Source organism: Budorcas taxicolor, chromosome 8 (assembly GCF_023091745.1).
Source record: "Budorcas taxicolor isolate Tak-1 chromosome 8, Takin1.1, whole genome shotgun sequence".
Taxonomy (NCBI): Eukaryota; Metazoa; Chordata; class Mammalia; order Artiodactyla; family Bovidae; genus Budorcas; species Budorcas taxicolor.
This window is the reverse complement of record NC_068917.1, coordinates 23,628,073-23,653,458: the sequence shown is the minus strand read 5'-3', so window position 1 is coordinate 23,653,458 and position 25,386 is coordinate 23,628,073. Positions and strand designations below refer to the sequence as shown.

The 25,386-nt window shown below is 39.0% G+C and overlaps 1 protein-coding gene across 1 annotated transcript in view; it reads right to left on the bottom strand.

Moving 5' to 3' along the window:
* Positions 1 to 12,372: 12,372 nt before the first annotated feature.
* ELAVL2 (ELAV like RNA binding protein 2) overlaps positions 12,373 to 25,386 on the bottom strand; it is a 78,669-nt gene continuing 65,655 nt past the window's right edge. The window contains exons 4-7 of the mRNA XM_052644983.1: positions 23,335 to 23,488; positions 19,905 to 20,130; positions 13,281 to 13,319; positions 12,373 to 12,700 (exon numbers count right to left, since the gene is read on the bottom strand). Coding sequence (XP_052500943.1) covers positions 12,373 to 12,700; positions 13,281 to 13,319; positions 19,905 to 20,130; positions 23,335 to 23,488 — 747 coding nt within the window. The remainder of the gene's footprint in view (positions 12,701 to 13,280; positions 13,320 to 19,904; positions 20,131 to 23,334; positions 23,489 to 25,386) is intronic.

Sequence of the window (25,386 nt, the reverse complement as noted above, 5' to 3'; positions counted from 1 at the left end):
TCACTCTAGATCCCCTGAATCAGTATCTGAGGTGAGCCTCAAGCATCAGGATTAATAAGCTTCAAAGCGGAGTTTCATGCATACCTAAGCTTGAGAAGAAACTGAAACACAAACTATTTTTGTGTTTCTGATGCTTTATAAAACTTTGAGGCTAACAGAGCCTCCAGTCTTCAAAATCTCAGGATCACTGTCCAAAGTTCTATCCAGAAATCTTCCTAATGGGCTTCTCAATGATTTATCAGAGACCTCACCCCAGGCTTCCATTCACTGTGATGGAAATGAGAGCATCACAGAGATGCCCTCACTGCTCCGTTCACATGCTCTGGCCAAATCATTTATCCTTGCATTTCCACATCCTTCTCATCGATCTGCATCCCCCTTGAGTCCTTAATTAATTTATCCAAGATGATGTTGCCACATTGCTTTCAAACATACTTAAGAGTTAACGCTAATGTTTGTAGTGTCCTAGTAGGTATTGCCTAGGTGTCTAACATTTAAAAACATTGTGCACGTGCATGCATGCTAAGTCTTGTCTGATTCTGTGACCACAGGGACTGCAGCCCTCCAGGTTCCTTTGTCTATAGGATTTCCTAGGAAAGAATACTGGAGTGGGCTGTCATTTCCTCATCGAACCTGCATTTCCTGCATTAGCAGGTAAGACTCTTAACCACTCAGCCACCTGGAAAGCCCATTAAAAACATGAGTTATTCTTAAAAGTTTGAAGAAACAAGAAAACCATCAGTAATTCATATTACTACAATCATGTAATCTCTGGAAGGGAAGAGAGAAGAGAGTCTTGCATTATGCTTGAAATTTTTTTGTGTTCAATTCAAATCATGATATTTCAGGAGACCACAGTATCATTTAAGCTGTGAGAGAGATAAAATATTTACAGAAAAATTTCATTAAAATTACTGAACTTCTGTTCACCAGTGTTCAGTTCAGTCGCTCAGTCGTGTCTGACTCTTTGCGACCCCATGGACTGCAGCACGCTAGGCTTCTGTTTCAATTATCGACTCCCGGAGCTTACTCAAACTCATGTCCATCAAGTCAGTGATGCCATCCAACCATCTCATCCTGTCGTCCCCTTCTCCTCCTGTCTTCAATCTTCCCCAGCATCAGGTCTTTTCCAATGACTCAGTTCTTTGCATGAGGTGGCCAAAGTATTGGAGTTTCAGCTTCAGCATCAGTCCTTCCAATGACTATTTAGGACTGATTTCCTTTAGGATGGACTGGTTGGATCTCCTTGCTGTCCAAGGGACTCTCAAGAGTCTTCTCCAACACCTCAGTTCAAAAGCATCAATTCTTTGGTACTCAGCTTTCTTTACAGTCCAACTCTCACATCCGTACATGACTACTGGAAAAACCATAGCTATGACTAGACGGACCTTTGTTAGCAAATTAATGTCTCTCATTTTTAACATGCTGTCTAGGTTGGTCATAACTTTTATTCCAAAGATCAAGCATCTTTTAATTTCATGGCTGCAGTCACCATTTGCAGTGATTTTGGATCCTCCAAAAATAAAGTCTGTCACTGATTCCATTGTTTCCCCATCTATTTGCCATGAAGTAATGAGACAGACGCCAAGATCTTAATTTCTGAATGTTGAGCTTTAAGTCAACTTTTTCACTCTCCTCTTTCACTTTCATCAAGAGGCTCTTAGTTCTTCACTTTCTGCCATAAGGGTGGTGTCATCTGCATATCTGACGTTATTGCTATTTTTCCCAGAAATGTTGATTCCAGCTTGTGCTTCATCCAGCCCAGCTTTTCTCATGATGTACTCTGCATATAAGTTAAAAAAGCAGGGTGAAAATATACAGCCTTGACGTACTTCTTTCCCGATTTGGAACCAGTCTGTTGTTCCATGTCCAGTTCTAACTGTTGCTTCTTGACCTGCATACAGAGATCTCAGGAATGTTCATATCTCTCTAAGTATATAAAAATTTTTATTGGAAGGGGGCATGATTAAAGAAAAACAACCTACCTGACTTCGTAATAAATCCAAGCTGGCTAATCAAGCAAACTGCCATCTGGTCAATCAACTGCCATTTGAAAGGCTGTTTTAAAAATATCTTCATATAAGTAACTAAATCTCATCAAAATGTAATGACTGCTAATTTAATTTATGCTAGCTAGCAGGAAATAAACTTTCACTGCACATTTTGGATTCCTACTTGTAATGCGATTATCAAGCCTCTCCAAGATTCCCAAATAATTTCCCCGAAATAAAGATGAAGTAACATAATCCTGATTCTACCCTACTTTACTGAGTTCTCACTCCAGCCCTGAACTTATCAGAGCAATTCTCCAGCAGCCTTTAAAATAAAGCTAAGTGCATCAACCTGCTTTAGCTCAGTATATGAGCAGTGAAATATGCAAAATACATATTTTTTATTTACACAAAGTAAATGGCCACAGTACAGAAAACCAAGCAGGTTGTTGGCTATCCACCAACCTGTGAGACTATCTACTCTTCCATAAAGTAACGAAACACAGCATTCCCTGCCTCACACATTACTGACATTCATATTAAAAAAAAACATATTGTGAACCTTAAAGCTGTATGACTATTAAATATGGACACACATAAAGACTTTTCCATCAAAAATATATGCAAAGGCAAAAGTACAGACATAAAAACAGAGAAACAATCCCTTCATTTGGATTGCTGTTTCTGAAGTATAAGGCATTTAACTGGATCCAAGATTTTCTAAGAAGCTAGTCTTTCCTAAAGATGTTATGCCAATGGGCACCAGATTATACCCATGACTCTTCTTCTCATATTCACACAGGCAGATTATCTCACAAAAGCCTCAACAAGTTAAGAGCAACAAACAAGGAATAAACACCCCAGGACAAATTCCTGAGAAAACACTGTGTTTTGGGCACAGCATTTGGGGAGAAGCCATACCAAGGTTTGCACGATAAAGATACAGAGAGACAGGAATGGGACAGGTTCCTGTCACACACAGCAGCCACAGTTACTCAGGCTTCTACAAAGCAAGGGGCCTAGGTGACTCTAATTAACACAGCAGGTTCAGGATCCCATTGTAATTTGACTTGGCTTAGGATCACCCAATCAAATTTGCTAGCAGAGTATACTCCAGAAGAATCATCCACTGAAAACAATTCAAATACAGACTCTAAATGTGCAGAAAGCTTTTTGTGATCTCTGCTGGAGCCTGGAGTATCTAACAGCTGCAACTGTGACTGTTCTAGTTAATTGCTCTCAGCAACAAAAATAAACAATCGCTCCAGGAAGAAGACTGTAACCCGCCAAATATTAATGAATTTTTTAACAGTCAGAAATCTCAAATCTTGGTTTAAAAGCCTTGCGACTAGTTGAAAAAGTCTCAAAGAACAAACACAGGGTTGAGGAGGCCCAGAAAGTAAGTCCTTACTTTGTATTTCATCCTCCCCTGTCACTCTCCAATTCTCCCCACAAGAAAAGAAAAAAGGAAAAAAAGTGCCTTGTGTCTGGAAGAATTTAAGCAATCTGAGATATTTTAACTCATATATAACTTTTTAACATATGGGGGAAAAGAGTCGCACTGATTGGAGCTATTTTTAAAGTGCAGCTCTACCATAAAAATAGACATTTACTCATAAGGATGCTTGAATAGAGAACAAGCCCAATCTACATCTCATTGTTAAGAAAGGGGTGAAAAAAGGCTGTCGTACTTGCTGGAGAGCCATTTAGGGTCCGCCTCTGACGTCACAGCAGCATCCAGGTGCACTCTAACAAGCATTTTTCAGCCGCCTCCATCCTTCGACAAGTGCTCTTCTTCTATCAGCTATTTCTCCCAGCACATGCAATAAGGAGTCGGTATATACCCAGACCCTTGCAGAAAAGAAGATCCCTGCAATCAGAGACCCATGGAAGGAGGAAAAATTACTCACCCACAACCGAGTTCATCCTCCTCCTCTCTTCCGAGCCCCTATTCACGAAGGGAGCACTGCCTTCTTCTAAAGAAAGAAAGGACAGAAGCAGCTGACTTATCAGTATGCTAGGGAATCTGTGTGTTCCCATATAGAGGGAGAAAAAGTAGCTTCACACGTCTCCCCACTCCCCATCCAGGCCCCTGTTGCTTAGCTGAAGTTTGCAACCAAACTGCGCACCTTAAATAGTGGCAAGCAGGCATTTAGGCACCTCCCCACACCGAGACTTGGAGATACTGCCCCAGTTTCTATCCTTCAGTTGGTCTTCAGTCTCTATGAAAACCTGGAAGAACAAGGTTGTAATGGGAGTTGTAATGGGAAACCGTACAGAATCCTTGATGTTTATAAACCTCCCTGACATGTCAGTAACAATCAATACAATCAAAACCAAATAACAGCTTTCATGTGCCTTAAACTAAAATCAAAATGGATTATTTTATGCCTGCTGAAAAATTTTTTCCAATGCTCATGAACAAAACCAGAAAGTAAAACAGCTTTATCAAGAAAAAACCCAACTTCTAAAATCTGAATGTTTAAAATCTTTATGAAGATGAGATATATAATCATAACTTCAAGAAGAAAAGTATCAGAGGGGAACAACGGTGATCTTTTTCAGGAAAGAGCTGAGTAATTTCTGACTTGTTACTTTTTGTACTTTATAAATTTTCTACAGTGACCATATTTTAGTGGTTAAAATTATCCACAAGAATGTAAATTATATTGAGTGCACCATAATAAAATAAAAAATGCTCTTACCCGTATTCAACTTCTAAATACCCAAATCCTGCAAGAATCACGAAATCTGATCGCACAAAAGGACACAGGTTACGAAAGTTAATGCAGTGTGAGTTTAGTACCTGCAAAGGGCAGATTTCAAGAGTGAGGAGGACTGGGTTCAAGTGCCACATCTCATGTCAGCAGGAGAACTTTAGAGAACCTTACCTTCTTTGGGTCTGACTGACATCTGAAGAATTAAGGTGAGGTGAGAATTAAGGATGCCTGAGGTGTCCTCCAGCTCAAAACCAGACTGAAGATAGACATAAATTAAATCTTCCATCCTGAAACAGCAAGGCGACTGGTACAGAGCACAAGCTCAATGTACGTTTAATGAAAGAAAGGAAATTTAAAAAAAAACTTTGTATTTAAAAAGACAATTCCCCAACCTGTCCACAGTGTGCAACATAGAAGGATCAAGGGCATGTACAGAGACTGATCTTCTTAGGACTACAGCCCAGAACATGGAAAAAAGTTTGAGAAGCACAACTTAACACCACCATCACATAAAAAACCAACTCACCAGTATTAGGGTAACTTTCAGATAAACTTCTAAGAAGTTCTCACCACCCTGCATTTAGCAAAGACAGAAAGTCTGCCTATTCATCTGGTACTCAGGCCATTTAATCTTTGGACAAAAAACATAAGGAGCAAGGGACGTGAAGAAGCAAAGAGGCTCTCCTTACGTGATGTATGGGTGTAAAACAGGGACATCTCAAAGAGTAACTCCTGAAAAGCAGAAAGTTCTCTCACCATATACTTGGGTTCATATGGAGAATACAGCAGCAGCCATTCTCAAGAGAGGAAGTTCTGCTGAAGATATTTAATACAATAACAACTGCAACTGCTGCTTCAACATTTATAGCAATAGCTACTTATTCTTTTTGATAAGGTTTCTGTGGTTTTTTGGTGTGGAAATCTGCATTATTTCTTATAATTATTACTTCATGCAACTTGACAAAAGGTACATTCTGAGGAAGGAAAAGACTTAGTACATGCCTGTAAACGTAAGGAGCTCACTTTCAACAAGGTGCTCAACATGGTACCTCTGGGTCTGAAATGAAAGCTGTGCACCTCCTGGATGTCTGACCACTTGCCTTCACGGGTGGAGGCCGCCCTCCCCCATTCTCAGCACAGCTGCTGCACCACTGTCGCAATCCAGCCCAATCCAGAGAACCGAGCCACCTCACCTGCTGTGCTTCATGCCACAGGTGGGCCACCCGCAAGGCCGCTGCCAGTTTCTTCCCTTCTTCGAGAAGGTCCACAGTAGAGCTGGTTGCTTTCAAATCTGGACAAGAAGGATTCTCAGAAGGGGTGCACAATAAAAATCAGAGTTAGACACAGCACCGAGCTATAGACAATCGGTGGATCCAAGGGCCCTTCAGGACAAACAGACAAATAAAGCCCTTCTCGGGAAGGGCTATTTAAATGGGCTGCCCTCCTTTCCTTCAGTTCTTCATTGAAATGCAAGGTGTGAGTATTAACTGAGCTATCAAAACAACAACAAATAGGTAAAAGGTTGTCAAACTAAAACCTCATCTTGGAAACATCTGAGAAACATTTGGATTTTATAATTTTCCCCTCACGACTGAAGCGACTTAGCAGCAGCAGTACCTCCCACAAAGGTGATATGATAGATTAAATAAAGTAATAACTACAAATCCAAAGTTTTAGAGTGAACCAGGTACTATGGTATTAGAAACAGTGTAAATACTAAAGAAAGATCACTTTATCATCTTAAATTAGTTTGATAAGAATACACTAAGAGAAAGAGATTGATCCAGTTCTAATACTGGGGATGTTTAGCTTCTCTTGGTCTTTTTTGCATACACTGAGCAAAATGCTCCAAATATAAATGCCTTCTTTTAAACGAAGTCAATATCCTTAACTAGCTAGTTCTATGCAACTCCAAAAATTACATATAATCACAGAAAATACTTTCAATGTTACAGTAAATATGAGCAAAGTAATGAGAACAAAATATCGATGTTCACATACTTTGTATTTCATCTATGGATTGTAATTTCTGATTAATCTGAGATTTAACTAGTCATGGACACAAAAATGTTTAATAGGCTCATAAGTCTGTATTAAATATAACTTGTGAAGTGAAAGTCGCTCAGCAGTGTCCTTTCTTTGGGACCCCATGGACTGTATAGTCCATGGAATTCTCCAGGCCAGAATACTGGAGTGGGTAGCCTTTCCCTTCTCCAGCAGATCTTCCCAACCCAGGGATCAAACCCAGGTCTCCTACATTGCAGGCAGATTCTTTACCAGCTGAGCCACAAGGGAAGCCCAGGAATATTGGAGTTGGTAGCCTATCCCTTCTCCAATGGATCTCCCCGACTAGGAGTCGAACCAGGGTCTCCTGCATTGCAGGCGGATTCTTTACCAACTGAGCTATCGGGGAAGCCGAGAAAATGTCACACATGGACAGAAGCTCACTTACATGTCTTTGGTCAGTGTTCTCTTGGTGAATCCCCTTCCCCATTCTCTTCCAAATCCCACTTAATGATGCACCACATTTCTGTGTGGCAGCCCACTCCCACCCCACTAACTATCCTCCCCCAACACACACACGCACGCACACACACACACACACATCACACCCGTCCTCCTTTTCTTTTTAATGTACTCTGTGCACAGCATTTTTGAATGTCTTTGTACTGCGCAGTTACTTGTGGATGTGGACAAATCTTCAGAAGAACAAGACAGGCTGTGTAAGGAGAGGCCAGTCTTCCAAATGGGTTCACACTTGATGCCTATATAGCATTTGAAAATTTAGCGTTCATGAGTATTTCTGGGGGTTAGTATCAACTACTTCCTCTTAATCTAAACCTTTAGTTTTTTAAACGAAAAGTAGTAGCAGTAATAATGAGCTTGAGACCCTAAGATTGTGACATGTCTTCATTCAAAGTAGAATAATGCTAGTCAGCACACTTTTAATATTCAAGGTATTTTACTATATGAATGCTGTGCAAATTGTCACTCCATACATATGTTTAGAGAGAGCAAGGCGGTCCAGTCAATTCCTCTATCAACCCAACTATTCATATAGGCAGTGTCTTTATTGTATATTATAACTTTCATTTTGCTTCAGAAAAGAAATGGACGATTTCATGGATAGGAGAACATCTCATTTAATAACCTAAATGATACTGATGTTGGGCTGAAAATTACACAAGCGAGTTAATCAACCCAAAGAAAGAAAAGCAGGGCCTCTGAGAAGGACAGCACAGATGCCCTCTTCTGAGCTGTAAAGGGGTCTCAACAACTCCAGCCGCTTAGCTGGCTGCCTGCCTCTTGGCCACCATGGCAATACCGCAGCCTCGCAGGGTGGCTTGCCTGTTCTCATTTCTCAGTGACAGTTTCCAAGAAGGTTAAGAGCCATGTATTGCTCCTTTTTACAGACCCAGTACGCAGTATAAGTATGCAGACCATCAATAAACCTGTGCTGAGCAACCAAAAAATACTTCTGTTTACTTCTATGAACCAGAACTCTGGAAGGGTTCATTCAGCAACCCCACATCAACAGGCTGTCTATATTAATAGTGTAGATGTTTTAATCCTTTCAACTTGAAAGGAGTGGAGACCAGTTTTGGAAGTCTTCAGAGAAAGAATATGAAAAACAGTAAAGAAAAAAAATGAACCACTTGCTGAAATAACTGAGGCTAAAAATGCTCTTCACAACAATAATAAATTGTTATGATTTTAGCAATATTTTTCTCTTCTTCTACCATTTGAGGATCCTATATGGTAACAGACGCAAATAGGATCAAAATTTTTTCTCTTTTTTTGTATCTTCTACCTACAAGGGAATCACATATTGTTCTGGAACTATATTAAAATTTCAACATATTATTCATGTGTATGCATTTTATTTCTAGGTAATCCTTTCAATAGAAGTTACAAGTGTGTACTACATTTTGAACAGCTTAAAAAGTAGGCTAGGACACTTGCAATCTATTTTTTTAAAAACAGTAAGGTTAAATTGCTAATACATTTCCTCAAATCAGATTATAATAATGTAAAATGATGTTAAGATTAAAAATTTATGTCAGCTACTCTAACACTGGATTATGACACCCTGGATGATTTGAACGCACAAGGTGAGAGGGGGTTCTAAGAAAAAAATATTTTTCCTCAAGCACACCAAGTAGAGTCACAAAACTTATACTAAGAATTTTCCCCCTATCTGTTCAAATATAAAAGAACTGCTGACATGCAAACCAGTCAAAATACTGATAACCATGCAAGAGGAGAGAGGTGAGGGAAGGCTGTTCCAACATCACAATATTAGAGTATTAAATTCATATAATAAAAAAGGGAGTATGGAGATTTGAGATTAATTGCATGTTGGAAGAAAAGGAATTGTCTTGTCACTCAGCTAAGCTCTTGACTACCAAGTTGTGAATTCAGGACAATTACTTTTAGACTGGCTTTTTACCAAAAAAGCTAACAGATACAATCAAATTAAAAGAAGTCATTTAGTACACTTTGGTTAAAAAAAAAAAAAGAAAGAAAAAAAGTACTTCATTATCATATTTCTTAAGTTCTACAGAAGTAGAGTCTTTATATAAAAGATGAGCAAGACATCTTTTTTCTTCCTCCAGAGATCTCTTAAGGATGTGTTACCACTATTGAATATATACGTGAAACCACTGGCAGAGTTCATGATATGTTCACATGTACTATATACATCAACCTAACCTAATGGAAATGGAGCTTCTCTGATTTTACAGGTGAGTCTGACAGTCTGACACTAGCAACAAAAGTAAGTTTCACTCAACAACAGCTGATGCTATGGGTGAATTAAATCTTATCAGTGGCACCAGAGTAAGTTACCTTCCTTCTATTTGGTTTTCTTTAGCTCAAGTAAATGTGTGAGGACAATTTCCATTTGTTTTAAAAAAAGGAAGTTATTAAGTCGGAGGTATAGAATGATGTCAGCATCCAATTACTTTACAACTAGCCAATGAAAGCACATATCCTTATACAAATGACTCATGAAGTAACATTTGAAAAATAATAAGCAGCTGTCATTGAAAGAAAAATTTTTGCATGTTCTACTTCACGTAACATGCTTTTTGGAATCTGTTCAATAACATTGCTTTCAATGAGAGCTCTGAGGTAACCTCTTTTAGCTCAAGAGAGCAAGTTTATTAGACTGAGCACAGGAGCCCCCAAAAATGTATAAAGACCTACTCACCACACTGTTCTTTCCCTTCAACTTTGTTTATTGATGTACTGAACATGAAAAAGTACAAAGAATCCAAACACAAAAGAAAACATGTACAGCCTCTTAAATACTCAACAGAATATATTTTCTATTCCAACAGATGTGAATTAAGTCATACTGTACAACTTCAAATAAATACCAGCCTTACATTTTATTAAGTGCTCTGATAAACACTGTGAAGTGAAGCACAATTTGCATGCCCTCTCATCAATGCCTTGGTTTGCTACAGTAGTATAGGAAAGAAGCATGTAGCTGCTGTTTTCCCGTGAGGGGAAACCTTATTTTTTTTTTAAGTATATACATGTATTTTGTTTTTTAGTTTTTTTTTTTAAACGCAGGTTAACTCTGACAATCTAAATGCACCTAAGGATATGAGAAAGTGCTAAGCCAATTGATTTCTGAATAGCATTGAGTGGGTCAGCATGAAAACTCGCTTATTCACTTTAGCACGCGCCTCACAGTATATGTACTGTACTATACTGAAAAATTTTATAACTACAATTTTAAATAATAAAAAATAAAACAACGCAACCGCAAAGATAATGTACAACTATGTTATGCATAGCACATTGCCTGTTCTAAGGGGAAGCATGTGAGCATCTCAGTTTATACAAAAAGCAGGACGTAACTATATAGTTCTCAGTGCATCCTGATGAAGGCATTTTTACCTTCAGCTTTTTTGAAAATTTATTATAAGCTAGATGCTAATCAGAAAATATTTTGTATTTTTTAAAATTTCTTTCATACATGGTAAAGACTTATTTTATTATTTCCCCAAATAGTGGTTTAAGCATCATACAAAGTTAAATTTCAATAGCATACAGATATTTATGATTTTTGTATGAAAAATGTAAGGAAATTTGTTCAAAACCTATGGTTATACTCATTTTTTTTTTACCACAAACATATTTATAAACGAAAATGTAGCATCACCATAAACAGCAGAAGTTAGACTATCTACAGACAAAATCAGCAACAAATCTGATGCACTGTAAGGTCAAGTCCTCAGGACAACAAAAGTGACGAAGCAAGACCTCAAGTGACAATGTTAATGCCATTTACAAAGGAAAAAACCAATACAAAAACATTTAAAACCTGAACATCACTTGGCATGTAAGGGAAAAAAAAAATCAAATTAGCTGAAAGGTTCATAAACACAAGGTCTTATTTACATTACACAAAGCTCAGGTGTTAGCCTTGAACGTAACTTTCAAAATACCTTCAAATATATCCAACTCAGATCACTTTTGCCGATTTGCTGCAGTACAAATCATGTGCAACATCTTTTTTTCCTTAAGACAAAACAATTCTTCAAACAATACTGCAAGTACATCACTAAACACCATGAGCTCTATCTGAAGGGATTTCTTTAGGAAGAACAGATTTTTTTTTCCCCCATCTCTTGGTAATTTAAATTTCTTGCCTGCTCTTATATATTCTTTTGTAAATTTTTTTTATTTGTTTCAAAATCACAAATCAATGTGAGCCACCTATCAGGTAATAACCAGGATGATCAGACGCTACACTGGTGATTACAAAAACGAAACCAGCAGTGTTTCCCCATTGATTCTACTCCTTTCATACAAAGATCTCAAAAGTATTTTCTACATCATAAATCTTTCTAAATTTTCCAACCACTGCAAATTTCCTGGTAAATTTTAAAAGCTCACTAGGTGTCATATGAAGAGATTTCTCAAAGTATTCAAGTCAAAATATTTGTTCCAGGACCAGTAAAAAGTTTCTCCAAATTTTCTTTTTTATAAAAATAGATGCTTTTTTTAAACCCACATCAAAGAGGCTCTTATCTCTTTGGCAAGGTACTGCTTTACGAAAAGTTCTCCAGTATTCTTACAATAAGCGTTTATAATGTAGCCCCCCCTTCCCCAACCCAAATCATAATTACAAAATAAATACTGTTTTTAACTTCATAAATAAAAATGTAAACTTCAAAATACTTTTCTTAGACATAACAGCAATGCTTTAAATGTAAACCAAACACAAAGCTAATCAGAAAAAGAAAAAAAGTGGGGGGGAAGGACACAACCAACTGAAGAATTACAACACAAAGCCTCAATATTTACTCACAGGTTCAAGGCAGTTATGTAAAAAGAAAAGAAATGTCTTCCCTTAGCTGAAACACTTTAAAAGGTCCACCTTCTTCAAAGAAGGCAATAAAATGCAATGTGACAGGTAAAAACCCTGTACCTCTTGTCCATATTCAAACATAAAAGATATTTTAAGAAGTTTTAATTCAAATACTAGCAATAAAAAATCTCACATATTTCTTAGGATGCTAAGTAGTCGTTTTATCCCCATCTCAACACTGACTTACAAAGACATTTACTAATGTATAAAGTTTCTCTTAACTTGCCTTTGTTGTATAGTTTTCATATATAAATGGACTGAGGACAAGAGCTCATTAGGCTTTGTGCGTTTTGTTTGTCTTAAAGGAGACCTGCAGTACTCTGTCTCCCAGACGGTATCCATTGAGGCTAGCTATCGCCATGGCAGCCTCATCATAGTTTGTCATAGTCACAAATCCAAAACCTTTGCATTTATTGGTGTTAAAGTCACGGATGACCTTCACGTTGGTGACAGCTCCAAAAGGCCCAAACATTTGCCACAGGATACTCTCATCTGCATCAGGAGCCAGGTTGTACACAAAAATACACCACCCTGTTCCTGGGTGCCCAGGGATATTAATTCCAGCCAAACTGGTCATTCCATCAATGGTCATTGGAGAAAACCTACTGAACAAAACAGGAAACACACACACACACACACACACACACACACACACACACACACACACACACAAAACAGAAACAGAGGTTGGTTACAGCGATGATTTATTTCTTTCCCCAACTCCCCTCCCCTCAACAGATACACGTAACTATTGGATGTTTCAACCAAAGTCCATGTGTGGCTTGCAGCAGCATGCTATACTATCATGATATTCGTTTAAGTCATGAAATGGCCATTATATGCTGTATTGAATACTACTATCCACAAGAGAAAAAAATATATATTTGGAGCTGGTTTCACCAACTTAAGCGGATTGGGAGCAGGAAGGACCAACACAGACATAAACATGCTGTAACGCTGCAACACAACAGAAAACAAATAATGAGGTTTTCAAACACCAGGTGGCATCAAGTGGTATAAAAACACTCTTTGAGTCAACCGTGCTTCAAGAAACAGCTTTTCATTAGGTTGTACATGCAAAAGAAAATCCAACACAAACTTATGATGGCTGTCACTCCCCAAATCAAAGAAACTAATCAATTATGGGAAGGGATTATGAGTATCATGAACCTCTATCATTACCTCTTTACTCCATAAGCCATATTGAGCAGATTGTCCAACCTGCAAAACACACATTCAGCAAACTTCAGTTTTTAACTTTTCCCCTTGATGTCCAAGAAAGCTGGGCTCGATACTGCCATCTTCCAAGGGGGTGTTTATATGTTAACTGTATGAGAAGTCTCAAAAAAGTGGGTCTTCTTACATTTCTGAGCAAAGGGGTACCACTGCCATATGACAGTAGTTCTTCCAATCCCTAAGTCAGTGCAATGCAGGGAAATCATTGGTGGTCATCTCAGAAAAGCCTTTTGAGAGGAAATGTGGGGGCTGTGAAATAGCATTTGGGTTCTCACCTTTGCAGGCAAGTTCTAAGCACTCCACATACATCTACACAGTCTTTGTTACTGTTTTCACAGCTGTTGGTTCCTGAGTATCATCAGATTAAGGGACTCGCCCAAGGCCAAAGGGTTTAGAAAACAGTGGCACTGACACTCAAATTCTGCAGTTTACACAGAATTTCATAATTTCCCTTAAACCTCCCAAACACAAAGGACTTTCATTTTTAAAAATCAAAGTGTAACTAGTACAGATAAAAGGAACCTTATACACAACCTCAGCCAAACCTCCCACTTCTCAATATGCTCAACTAAGTCCACAGAATGTAAGACTACAGACTCATTGAGCAATAATGGAAGGATCAGATCCCAGTCTGATGTTTGATTGTTCTACAAGAAGTACAGTACTACTATTCAAGGTGTAAGAGACCAGGTAGATATGTTCCTATTCCCAATTATTTCTGCACATTTGAGTGTTTTGTAAAACTGAAGAGAATCAGAGCTGATGTAATACAAACTATCTTTTTAATGAAAGAGAGAAACAAACCCCAATGACAGAGGAGTACCTTGTGGTGTGTGTACCTTGTCCCTCCTACCCTCTCAGGAGCAGGGACAAGTTCATTACTAAGCATGGAGCAGAGCCTGGGTCATGACAGGTTTACCATCAGGATCTGTTGACTGAATAAAAGCAATGAGGCTGCTAACAGTATCCTTAATTATTTAATCCAGAGTAAGAACTATTAGGAAGGCAGGCTGGGGGGCCTGTCTGCACATGCAAGAGAGTGGGCACCTGTGTGGGAAAAGAGGTTGGAGGGTGGGAGGGTTTTGTTTGGTCAAAGATGCCACACCTTTGTACTCTAAAATAAAGGCCACAAATACCAGAAATAGGGATGCAAACAAAATCACCAACCATAAACTAATGATGCAGACAGCTTCATAAAAATGCTGGAATGACCAACACAGAGTGCTTTTGGCATGTGAGTGTGGAATGGAGTGGCTCGCTGCAGTCTCCTTCCAAAGCACTCAACGACCCCGAAGCAGACACATCGAAGCAGAGTCGTGCCATCTCTGCACATTAACGGGCACGCTCTGCCACCACCAGCTAGGTCACCAGCCCAAAGTCCAGAGACAGGAAACTCCCGAGTGAGTTTTCAGCACTTTCAAGACAGGGCAGAAACCAGAACTGCCCTAGCAGTGAATTACATGCGTTAAAGGGAGAGATCTCACTTGTCACTCTCCACCTCAGGATTCTCCACCTCAGAAGACTTCTATACTAGGATCTCTGAGAACTCTCTCAATGGGCCTCATATTTACCCTCCTTGTGAAACCCTATATGACACCAAGATCCTGACCACCGATATCTTTGCTCAATATCCATTTTAGGAAAAAATCAGTCCTATGGAATTCAAGCCAAGTTACTTAGCTCTCTCTCTCCCCTCCTTGCTCTTCTTGACCCTCCCTCCTCTCCCATCAACAAGGAGAGCTGGGAGGAATACACCACCTAAGAATCAGAACCCCAGCAACGCTGAAAAGCCCTGTCTTCCTGCAGCTGGACCTGGTAGCCTTCCCTGCTCTCAGCACCCCCACGGGGACTGGCAGAAGGCCGTGTGAGCTCCTCTGGGCCCACATGTACCCCAAGTCTTGCAGCAGCTAGAAAACTGTCAACCAGGTGGTTAGCTGAGACCCAAGGACCACTATCAATCTCCAGAATCATATATTTCTCCTGGGTCTGTCCAGAGTTCAGAGACAGACACCTTTTGTATATACGCTCTTTTAACGACAGAACCAATTTTTAAGGGAGACTAAGTTAGTGGCCTCCAGAATGACCCAGGGGGACGTGTCTGATGATGTATAGCAGCATGGCCAATACACATTAAAGTGTCCATTAAAAATATACTCATCTTAAAATAATCTTTATTCCTACCAAATCAACACACTGCACCCAACAGCCTCATCAGTCCCAGGCATCACATACCTTCCCGAGGGACAACTTGGCAGTCCTCAAAGGGACAGGGACACAGCCACCTGTCCTTCAGCATGGACACAATCCACTCACAAATAACATGCTAAGTGGATTTGAAGAATTAGACTGGGAAACCTTGCTGTAACTACAACAACCCTCAAAGGAGAGGTAGATTAAAAGAGATTCCTGCAAATAAACATCATTATCACCATCACCGTCATAATCTGAGTGAGGGTGGCACCTGTAAGGAAAGTTGGAATAAATAAGAAAAAGGAGAGCTGATTATTCCTGCTGCTCCTAGGATAAGCTACACTGAGGTTAGACAAAATAATCTAACAGGTCTCACATGAAGTCAGTCAAGAAATGTCAAATGATCAAGATCATAATTCTATGACTCTTGCTTCAAAGGTGTATTACTCAATATTTACTGATTACATATGTGAAAAATGAGTCAGCATGATAATTAGCCAAACACTGATATATTCCTTATTTCATCCTTATCTTTATTGTCCATGTGTGATTCAGGTTTATGAATTAATGAATGTGCTAGCACAAGCCCCCATGTGCATACAGTTTATGACTACATGCCTTGTTTCAGACTATATATGGGCAATATTTTGAATAGAAACATATTCCCATTTCGAAGCTAGATATTTATAAGTAGAGAATAAAAAGAAGATATGTGCCTCGTTTCCAAGAAATTCAGCTGACAGACTATGCTAGGGTCTACATGCAGGTAAAGGGAAATGTCGGTCCAAGTCAGAAACAAAAAAATATAAAACAGATTGTAAACGGGTTAAGAAAATAAAACTCTCAACTCTACAAATAATGGTTCTCAAAACCTCTCTAAAGATCACCAACCAAGACTGCTTTGAAGTTAATCCACAACAAGATCATCAATTCACGTCCTTATCTAATTCCTCCAAAAGAGAAAAAAAAAATTATTCAGGAGGACTGATACCAGTTTTTCCCAAAGAAGCTGTGACAGTGCAAGCAGCACGTCCCTTAAATGAATCTCAAGTGCTGACTTAGAAGCTCCTTTAAAAATGCATAAAGCCTTCCAGAAGCAGGCACACAGGCCATTAGACTAGATCACACTTAACAGAATTAAGGCCGCTCCACAGGAAGAGAGAGGAAAAAAACTTTGGCTGAAAGTTTAATTCAGATACCATATCCCAGGAATATACTTAAGGGAGTCACAGTAACCATCCAAATAAATAAGGCTGGTCTTATTCTGAAAACTGCGGTCAATCAGGTAAGCATATTAGATCAGCAATGCTCACGTTACAATAATTTTCTAATTATTCATACAGGTTGACTGAGCCATAAACACCGTAAGTCAACTTTTAAACTTAACCCTCACTACATCGCTTGTGATTTTTTTACCTTAAAAGATATGGTCCATTTCATAAATATTAAAAAACATCCCTGACTATTAATATTTATAACTTGTATTCTCCAGTCTCTCTCAACTACCGAGACACTGTAATAATATAAAAACACAGTGCAAATTTTCTAAGTGTCAGCAAGAAGGTGACAAACTCAAGGCTAAGAGCATTAGAACACAGATATGAGGAACAAAAGCTCTAAGTAATGAACCAGGCCCGAACTACAGAAAAGCAAAATACCAACAAAGCAAGCCACTCCTTCATTCAAGAGTGTTTGTGAGATGAAAGAAGAAGATTCAACCTTAATTCAATAGAGAAAGAGGGAAAAAAATCAAGGTAATAACAGACCAGGTTCAGAGATATTAAAGAAAAACAGCCAAACACATATCAGGCTAAACTTGAACCCTAGGAATAGAAGCTCTCAATTTCCTCTAACACTGAATCTAGACCAAACGTCTTCACTGAGCTCAAAGGCTAGTTCATAATTTATTATCTGAAGTTGAATTATGAGAAGATGGGAAGTGAGGTGACAGAGACAAGAATTAAGAATCTGAAAGGGCAATAAACATCTTTCTCATTTTCTGAAACCAAGTTTCCCTTAAAATTTACAGACAACTCTTATTCCTTTTCCTCAAAATTAGTTTTTAATAGGAGACAAGGAAAGGAAGAATCTCTACATTAATTACAGATGGAACTAAATGATAAAAGCACAGAATGGGCAATATTTTTTTAAAATATTAAATCTGACTATCAGAACAACCTGTAAAGCTTTATCTAATAAAAAACATTTTTTAATTAAAAAAAAAACATACATACCATGTATGAAGGGGGGTAGATCAAATTGAGAACAGATAAAATAGTTAGACAACTTAATATCTGAGTCACCTACAAGTCTTGCCATTTCAATAATCGGGCATTCTCCTGAAGATACTATCATTTCAGTCCTCTTGCCCAGCCTTTCTCAGAATTCTTGATTTTAAGAGCATAGTTTTACTCAATAACTACCATAAAACAAAAACCAGAGCTTAAATTAGGAAACATCAAAAATAACAATTTAAACTCAAAGAGCTTTCTTCTAACATCAAACGTGGTATTTTCAGTGTTAAAATCAACCAGTAAGTTTCAAAGAACTCTCCTGTACCTAAGATCAGAATTCTTTACTGGGCCTCAAAAAGCTCTGGGGTTAACTGGCTGCCCAAGAAAAATCTCTAAAATTCCTTCATTCACGTCTGTGCTAAATTAAAAAAAAAAAGTTTACTCACTTAAGATGCCGCAGAAGAAACCTACAAGCAGAGCTAAGAAATGACTCTGTGAAATTTCTTTTTCCACAAAGGCAGCTCCATCCATCTCTTCCTCCAGCTCAATCACTACTTCCAACCACCACAGACAAAAGTGGCAGTGTTTCCTTTCTACCAATGCCTTTTAACTGTGCAAAGCTGAAGCAGAGTGAAGTGATCGCCAGGCTCAGTCAACCGGGTACCAAGTCATCCAGTTCCAGATGAAACCTCATGACAGTATAACTTTTTCTCCCAAGGCAAAAGCCACCTTAAGCCACCTGAACATGACGTTTACAGAAAACTTCTCTTTCACACCTCAGGTGAGGTAACTGAGATTTAAAGAAGACATTTGATTGATTTTTATCTTTACTTTCTTCAGCATTCTAAATACACGAGCAAAAAAAAAAAAAAAATGCACGTGATATAAGCTAGAAAACATATAAATCTTTGTTTATTAAGTTAAATTTGTGATTATATTTTTGGTGATTAACTATTATGCCCCAGCATGCAAATAATGCACTTGTGATAAAGAACAGAAACAAAAAAATACTAGCACGAGTGTTAGATGGCATTATGACTGCAGGATACCATATGGCCAAAAAAGGATCTTAAAAATGTTCCAGAAAATAAAAACTACTTATGTATCTGTGCTCTGTTTAACATCTAAAAGTCACCATTCTCCTCACATGCAGATCAAGGATTTAAAAAAAAACAAAAAAAAAACTAGATTTGGTTGGTGCCCCAGTATTAGAATAAAATTTGAAAAATTAGAATATTTAACCTGTTGAGTGAGATAGAATGTCTTCTTTGTACTAAAAATGCATGGTCATTCCATGGACTATAGAGGTTAGAAAACTACCACCCACAGGCCAAATCCAGACTGCCATCTGTTTCTCTATAGCCCAAGAGCTAAGAATGGTTTTTACATTTTTAAAGTTTTTTTTTTTTTTTAAGACATGCATCAGATACTGTGACCACAAAGCCTAAAATATTTACTCTCTGGGTCTTTACAGGGGTTTGCCAACCTCTAAACTGCAAAGATTAAAAACTTAAAACAGGAAGATGAATCTATTTATAAAAACATAATGTAACCATATAAGTTATATATCCTTAGTTGTGCACAAATTATAAAACCAAGTAACTGAAAGAGCTTGACCTAAAAATTAAAACACGAGGAAAAGACCTTCTCAAGTGAAAAACTGAAAGAGGGAAATCAGAAGCAATGGGAACAATTAGGAAGACCCCCAGTATTCTGCAGGTCAGGGTTTCTCAGCCTCCAGTACCACTGAAGTTTGGGACCAGACAGTCCCCTGGTGTTGGGGGGCTTTACTGTACACTGCAGGATGATGGGCAGCACCCGTGGCCTCCACCCATGAGATGCCAGTCATCCCCACCCAACTGATACCGACATCAATGTCTCCAGACACTGCCAACGCTCCCAGAGGAGCAAAACCATTCCTGATTGAGAACCACTGCCTGCCACAGGTTACTGAACTTTCGCCCCCACTTTGGATACTCTGCAAAAGACACTATACCCCAAGTAGGCTTTCCCTGTGCCCATAAGAAAAAGAAAGAAAACAACGATAATAGCAAACCAGAGATCTTGTCTTATAATAAAAGTGCCGGACAGCGAACCTGAAACTTCTGGTTTGAGCAGCTGGGCATAAGAAGTAGACCGGACTTACCTAAAGCGCTGTGCCTGCTGAGCTAGTGGTCCTGGATACCTTCTGTTTGGAGACTGGTACAGCTGGGAAAGGATGGCCTGATTGGTCTTTTGGCTTGGGTTATTAGCAAACTTTACAGTGATTGGCTCTGTGGCACCGGGAGGTTTCTGGCCATTTAGGCCTTTGATAGCTTCTTCTGCCTCAATCCGCTTGTCAAATCGAATAAACCCTACACCCCTTGATATGCCTAAGGTAGATGTGGGTAAGGATTTGGGAAAGGGAGTAGAAGGAGACAGGAGGGAGAGAAGAAAGGATACATTAATTTTCCCTTCTCAAGAACATGTTTTCACCCACATGTAACATCTGCCACAAAAATCACACCAGGAGAAATGCTTCACCTTTGCTTAGTTGCAATTCAGTCTAGCATTACAATTTTGTATTTTTTAAATAGATGAAACGCATTAATTAAATTAATGCACTTTAAAGTCCATTACTACATGCCACCAATCAGCCAGGAAGAAGAAAGCACACAAGTACGTCCATGTTTCTTCTCCCCACCTTCTTCTCTCCCTCTCATGCATTCTTTAATGATGTCAACTGTATGACTGACTTGTACTTTTCAAATTATGCTACTGGACAAACAGTTCAGAAAAAAAAGGGCACAGGAGCTCTTTCTCTTGGAACGAGGAGAAGAGAACCAAGCATTTGCTAAAAATGCTAAAAAGCTATGCTAAAAATATATGCACAGGGGTAGAAAAACATATTTCAGCTACACTTTTAAATAGTAAAATTCTACTTAATTATACAGGCTACCGACCCTTTGAGAGAAATGCCTGAAGAGGTTTTTCTGGTTCCCTGAAGCTCCCCCACTGCTTTTAACTGACTCTTCTTTATTAGAGAAATGATATTATATGGAGAAAAAGAGTGAAAAGAGGAGGTAAGAGTAAAATTAAACAAGACAGAAGTAAAGCCTCAAAGCTTGCTTTCTTTGGCAGCATTACTTCTGGCTACAGAATGCTATTCCCCTGCTCACGCTCACCCCACCTTGAGAGACCAGAAGGGGGGAAGCAGAAGGATGGCCAAGTACCTGCCCAGCTTTTGAGAAATGGCAGCAAGAAATCCAACTCATTCCATTTAATTAGCTTAACAGACTATTTGGGGTGGCCAGAGCTGGCCATCATGGGATCAGCAGTTGTAGGGAAAGACTTTCTTGGCAAAACAAATCAGTAGTAGCAGTACTAACTTGGGACTTGCAGCAGGAAAAGCCTAGATGATTCAGAGTATGTCATTGAGGAAGAGTGAGAAGCAATTAAGAAAGATAAGCTAAGAAAAAGCATTAGACCATTATGATTTATAGGAACTTTAAAAAAGAATAAAGGTCTGCTTGCTTTATAATCAATCCTGTGTAGGTCGAATGGCTCAGAATTCTATTCTAAGGTAGGTAAGGCATTTTTCCCCATACGCACGTATCCCAGCCCCTATCACTCACCTTCCCTATTTCTAAGCTATGCCTGCTGCACGCACATTATTGCACACGCACATACACGCTGCATGCACCTGATGGCCGAATAACAAAACTGCAGGATTTTTTTATTTTAGGTAAAGTGGACAATTTCACACTAAAGGTCTTAAGTGTAAAGATGAAATGGTGAAATGACACCAAATCTATCCTTTCCATTATCTATTCAGCATGAATAACCCCTAAAACTTTATTATTCCATAAGGAAAGCCTTAGATGGGCAGCGAAACAGCCTCAGTTTAGGATGAGTCACCTAAACCTATGGTCCTCAAACCTGAGCATGCATCAAAACAGCCTAAAGGAGTTGGTAAAATGCCCACTCTAAGAGTTTTATTCACTAGGTTTTGGGGCCCAAGCCTGCGTTTCTAACAAAGTTCCAGGTGGGTGCTTTTGCTGCAGGTGCAGAACCACACTTGAGAAACACTGACTCAATCAGGAGGTGACCAGGTAGTCTACCTGTGAGCCTGCACCCTCAGGATGGCCCTGCAGCCGAGAAATGGCTTTCTGCATCACAGGTGAAACTGACTTTTGATTCAGGTCCTCACTGAGAGTGAATGAATTAAAAAGCATGAATACAAACAAAACAAAAGGCCTTTTTATTTTGCTCTAAACAAATAGATTTGGATTGTTAGGCCTGGACTTCTATTCAACCTCATTTGCCATCTGTGTGTACAATACACTGTGATAGAATGTATGAAAATCATGAAACGTAACTAAGACGACCACATTTTTATATACTCTCACTGGACTAATTCTCTCCATACAATAAAATCTACAGGCCCCTCTCCCAAGCATATGGATGATGGTAGATACCACTATACTCAGAACTCAGAAGTATGGTGTTCAGACTCTGTAAGAAGCTAATGAACAGCACAGAGGAACATAACAAAGGATGCTTCTGATTGAGTTCAGATCAACTCAATTGATCATCAGTTGAAGAATGAAAAAAACTGGCCTAATCGTATTCTGTGGTCCATCGTTTCTTAAAAAATATAATCACACATTATAATGCACAACTATTTCCACTGGTACTCTAACTATGAGAGACAGAAGAGGAGAGAGAAAGACAACAGGGATAGTGAAGGAGGGAAGACAGAAGAATCACACAGAAAAGAGAAAAACCCATTTTCTTAAAAAAAAAAAGACTACTCACAAAATCTTAAAGTGACTGCTTTAGTATATGGCACTACAGGTGATTTTTTTCCCCCTCCTTAGCATGCTTTCTTAATTTTAATATGTTTTTGAAAGAGTACTGCTTTTATAATAGAAAAACATGCCTTTACTTTACTTTAAAGATCCATATTCAAATCTGTATTGCTAGTTTTTCTTTAACTGAAAGCTTTAGCAGAAGAGCTCCCTTCCACACAAAGATTTTAATAAACATATTGGTCTTATTTTGGTTTGGTTAAAAGTAATATGAGATTAAAATTAATTTTTAACACTTAAAATTTCAAACTCACGCATGCCTATACAACACAGCATGGACCTGAAAAAGTCTTTACAGCAATTACTAGTGTAGATGTAGTGTAATTCTGCCTTGGAGAATTAGCAGCATTAAACTATGTTTTTCACAAAGAGTAAGACTGTTACTTAATGCTTCATAAGGAGGTTGGAGTTTTTTTCATGCAGCAGCTTAGAAATGAAGATTATTAATTTGTAATAATTATTTATAATAATTTATATGCAATAATTATAAATTTATTATAAGCCACAAAACAGGCTCCAAACCTTCACCTTTGGGGAGGAAATGACTCAAGCTTGCTCACTACAGTATCTATGCTTACCCATGCATATCTATGAACAATCTTCGCAAAAAATTGCATTTTCTGGCCCACAGATATACCTTTGATATATTCTAGAGGCAATACTTCTGTATGAGAAGGCAGACTATTTCACCATCTGTCAGTCAGCGAGCAGAGGCTGCCTACTTACCAGTGACCTGGTCAACGAGAATACGAGAAGTAATAATGCGTCCATATTGTGAAAAAAGTTGCTCCAACTCCTTCTGGGTCATTGTTTTTGGAAGTCCACTGACGTATAAATTAGCATCTCTGATGGAAGCTGAACTCGGGCGCGCATAGGAAACCTGGAAAAGAGTAGCGAAACGTGCATGCACACTCAGTGACCTTCCTTCCCAAATTTGAAAACCGCCTCGAGTGAGCTTTTCCATAAGGAGCATGCAAGAAAACATTCAAGCATGTCCAGCATGAACTGTTCCACTGCTTTCTGGAGAGACTCTTGACAAGAGAAACACCATTCCCGTGGGTGGAAAGAAGCACATATCTACCCCAGGTGTGTAAGTGTTCAAAACTGACCAGTGGTACACAGAGCAGAGTAGGACTCCTGGTAATAAGCTGTCCTCCAAGGGGCCAATATCCTAAACTAGGGATTTAGGCTCAATTCAATGGTCAGGCTTAAGGATTCTAAATTCATCTGACACACGTGTGTGACCTGTTTTGGGGCCTCCCACTTCAGCAGGGGTGGGGGATGGTATAAACTTTCTAAAAAATTTAAATATGCCCTTTTCTGAAATTATTTAGCAATTTCAATTAAACCCTGTACTATTTAATAAACACACTGTAAATAAACATCTTGAAGCAGATTATCATGATAAAAAAAAATAGCTATCATCCTTAAATTCTCAGATGTATGAATGGACTGTATCTCCTGTCACTCTTTGTCTATATCTGTCCACAAATCTCTTCAATCTTGATTTAAAAGGTCTTAAGTCCATCTATTGATTTACTGACTTTACACGCCCTTTCAAAAGGCTTCCCACCTTTGAGATAGAGTGTCTAAACTTCTACCAAGACGAAGACAGAATAAGCCCGTGTGTATTTATCATCAGCACCCCTTACACACGCTCCGGGAGGGAAGGCGTTAGGGCCGCCCCTCTCATCACTGCATCCTCCTCACCCTGGCCCATCGCATGCGCTAGAGTGTCGCTGAGTACAGCCAATCTAGTATCCCAGCGGCCCCACAATCCGTCGTGGCTCCGCAATAGCTCACCAAGCACACAGCAGTCAAGGGAGAGCTCAAGTCACTTAGATCTTGCCCAAACTGTGATCGATACCTCTTTGCCAATTTTAAGTCAGCTCTGAGTCTCATGCGCTATTTTGACCCCATTTCCTTTAGTTTTAATAGTAAGCTCTTCTAGACTGACTGCCAAGGACAGAAACTTCACAGCATACCCCGTTTGCCAGATAACTGACAAAAACAGCCAAACTCTGGGTTTCATTTGGTGGAGTACCATGACAGGTCAACTTCTGCCAGTTGATCATAACCATTAGTATCAATCTTTGGGCTTTCATAGTGACTTGGATGGAAAAAAAATTCGCCTGCAATGCAGGAAACTTGGGTTCAATCCCTAGGTTGGGAAGATCCCCTGGAGAAGGGAACGAGGGAATGGCTACCTACTTCAGTATTCTTGCCTGGAGAATTCCATGGACAGAGGAGTCTGGGGGGCTACAGTCCATGGGGTCGCATAGAGTCAGACACTACTGAGCATATATATTACACTTCTTTTCCATCTTGGCCACCAGGGAAGCCCCAATATGTAAATGATCACCATAGGTAATCAATATTATTCCTTGGAAGAATCTGTGTTAGTCACTCAGGGATTCAACCATTTCTGTCAATGGTCTGGCAAATGGGGTATGCTGTGAATAATGAAATAATCTCTAATCCACATAAAATTCTGTTAGCACAGAGCCTAAAAACCCAGGTGACTATACTATAAATATTCACCTCTAAATACATCTAAGAATGCAGGTAAAGACCTAGACCATTAAAGTTGAGAGTAACCTGAGTCCCTTACTGTGCTCCATAATAATTTACTCATGCAGTGACATTCACTGCTTTGAGCATTTCAGAGGAGTGTGGGTGGAGTGTTTTAAAAGTTATCCTAAAATATATTTAGGAAAACGGGTTTATATTTAGTGCTTATGTAAAAGCTTTGAAAACATACTTGGGTCAGTCATGTTA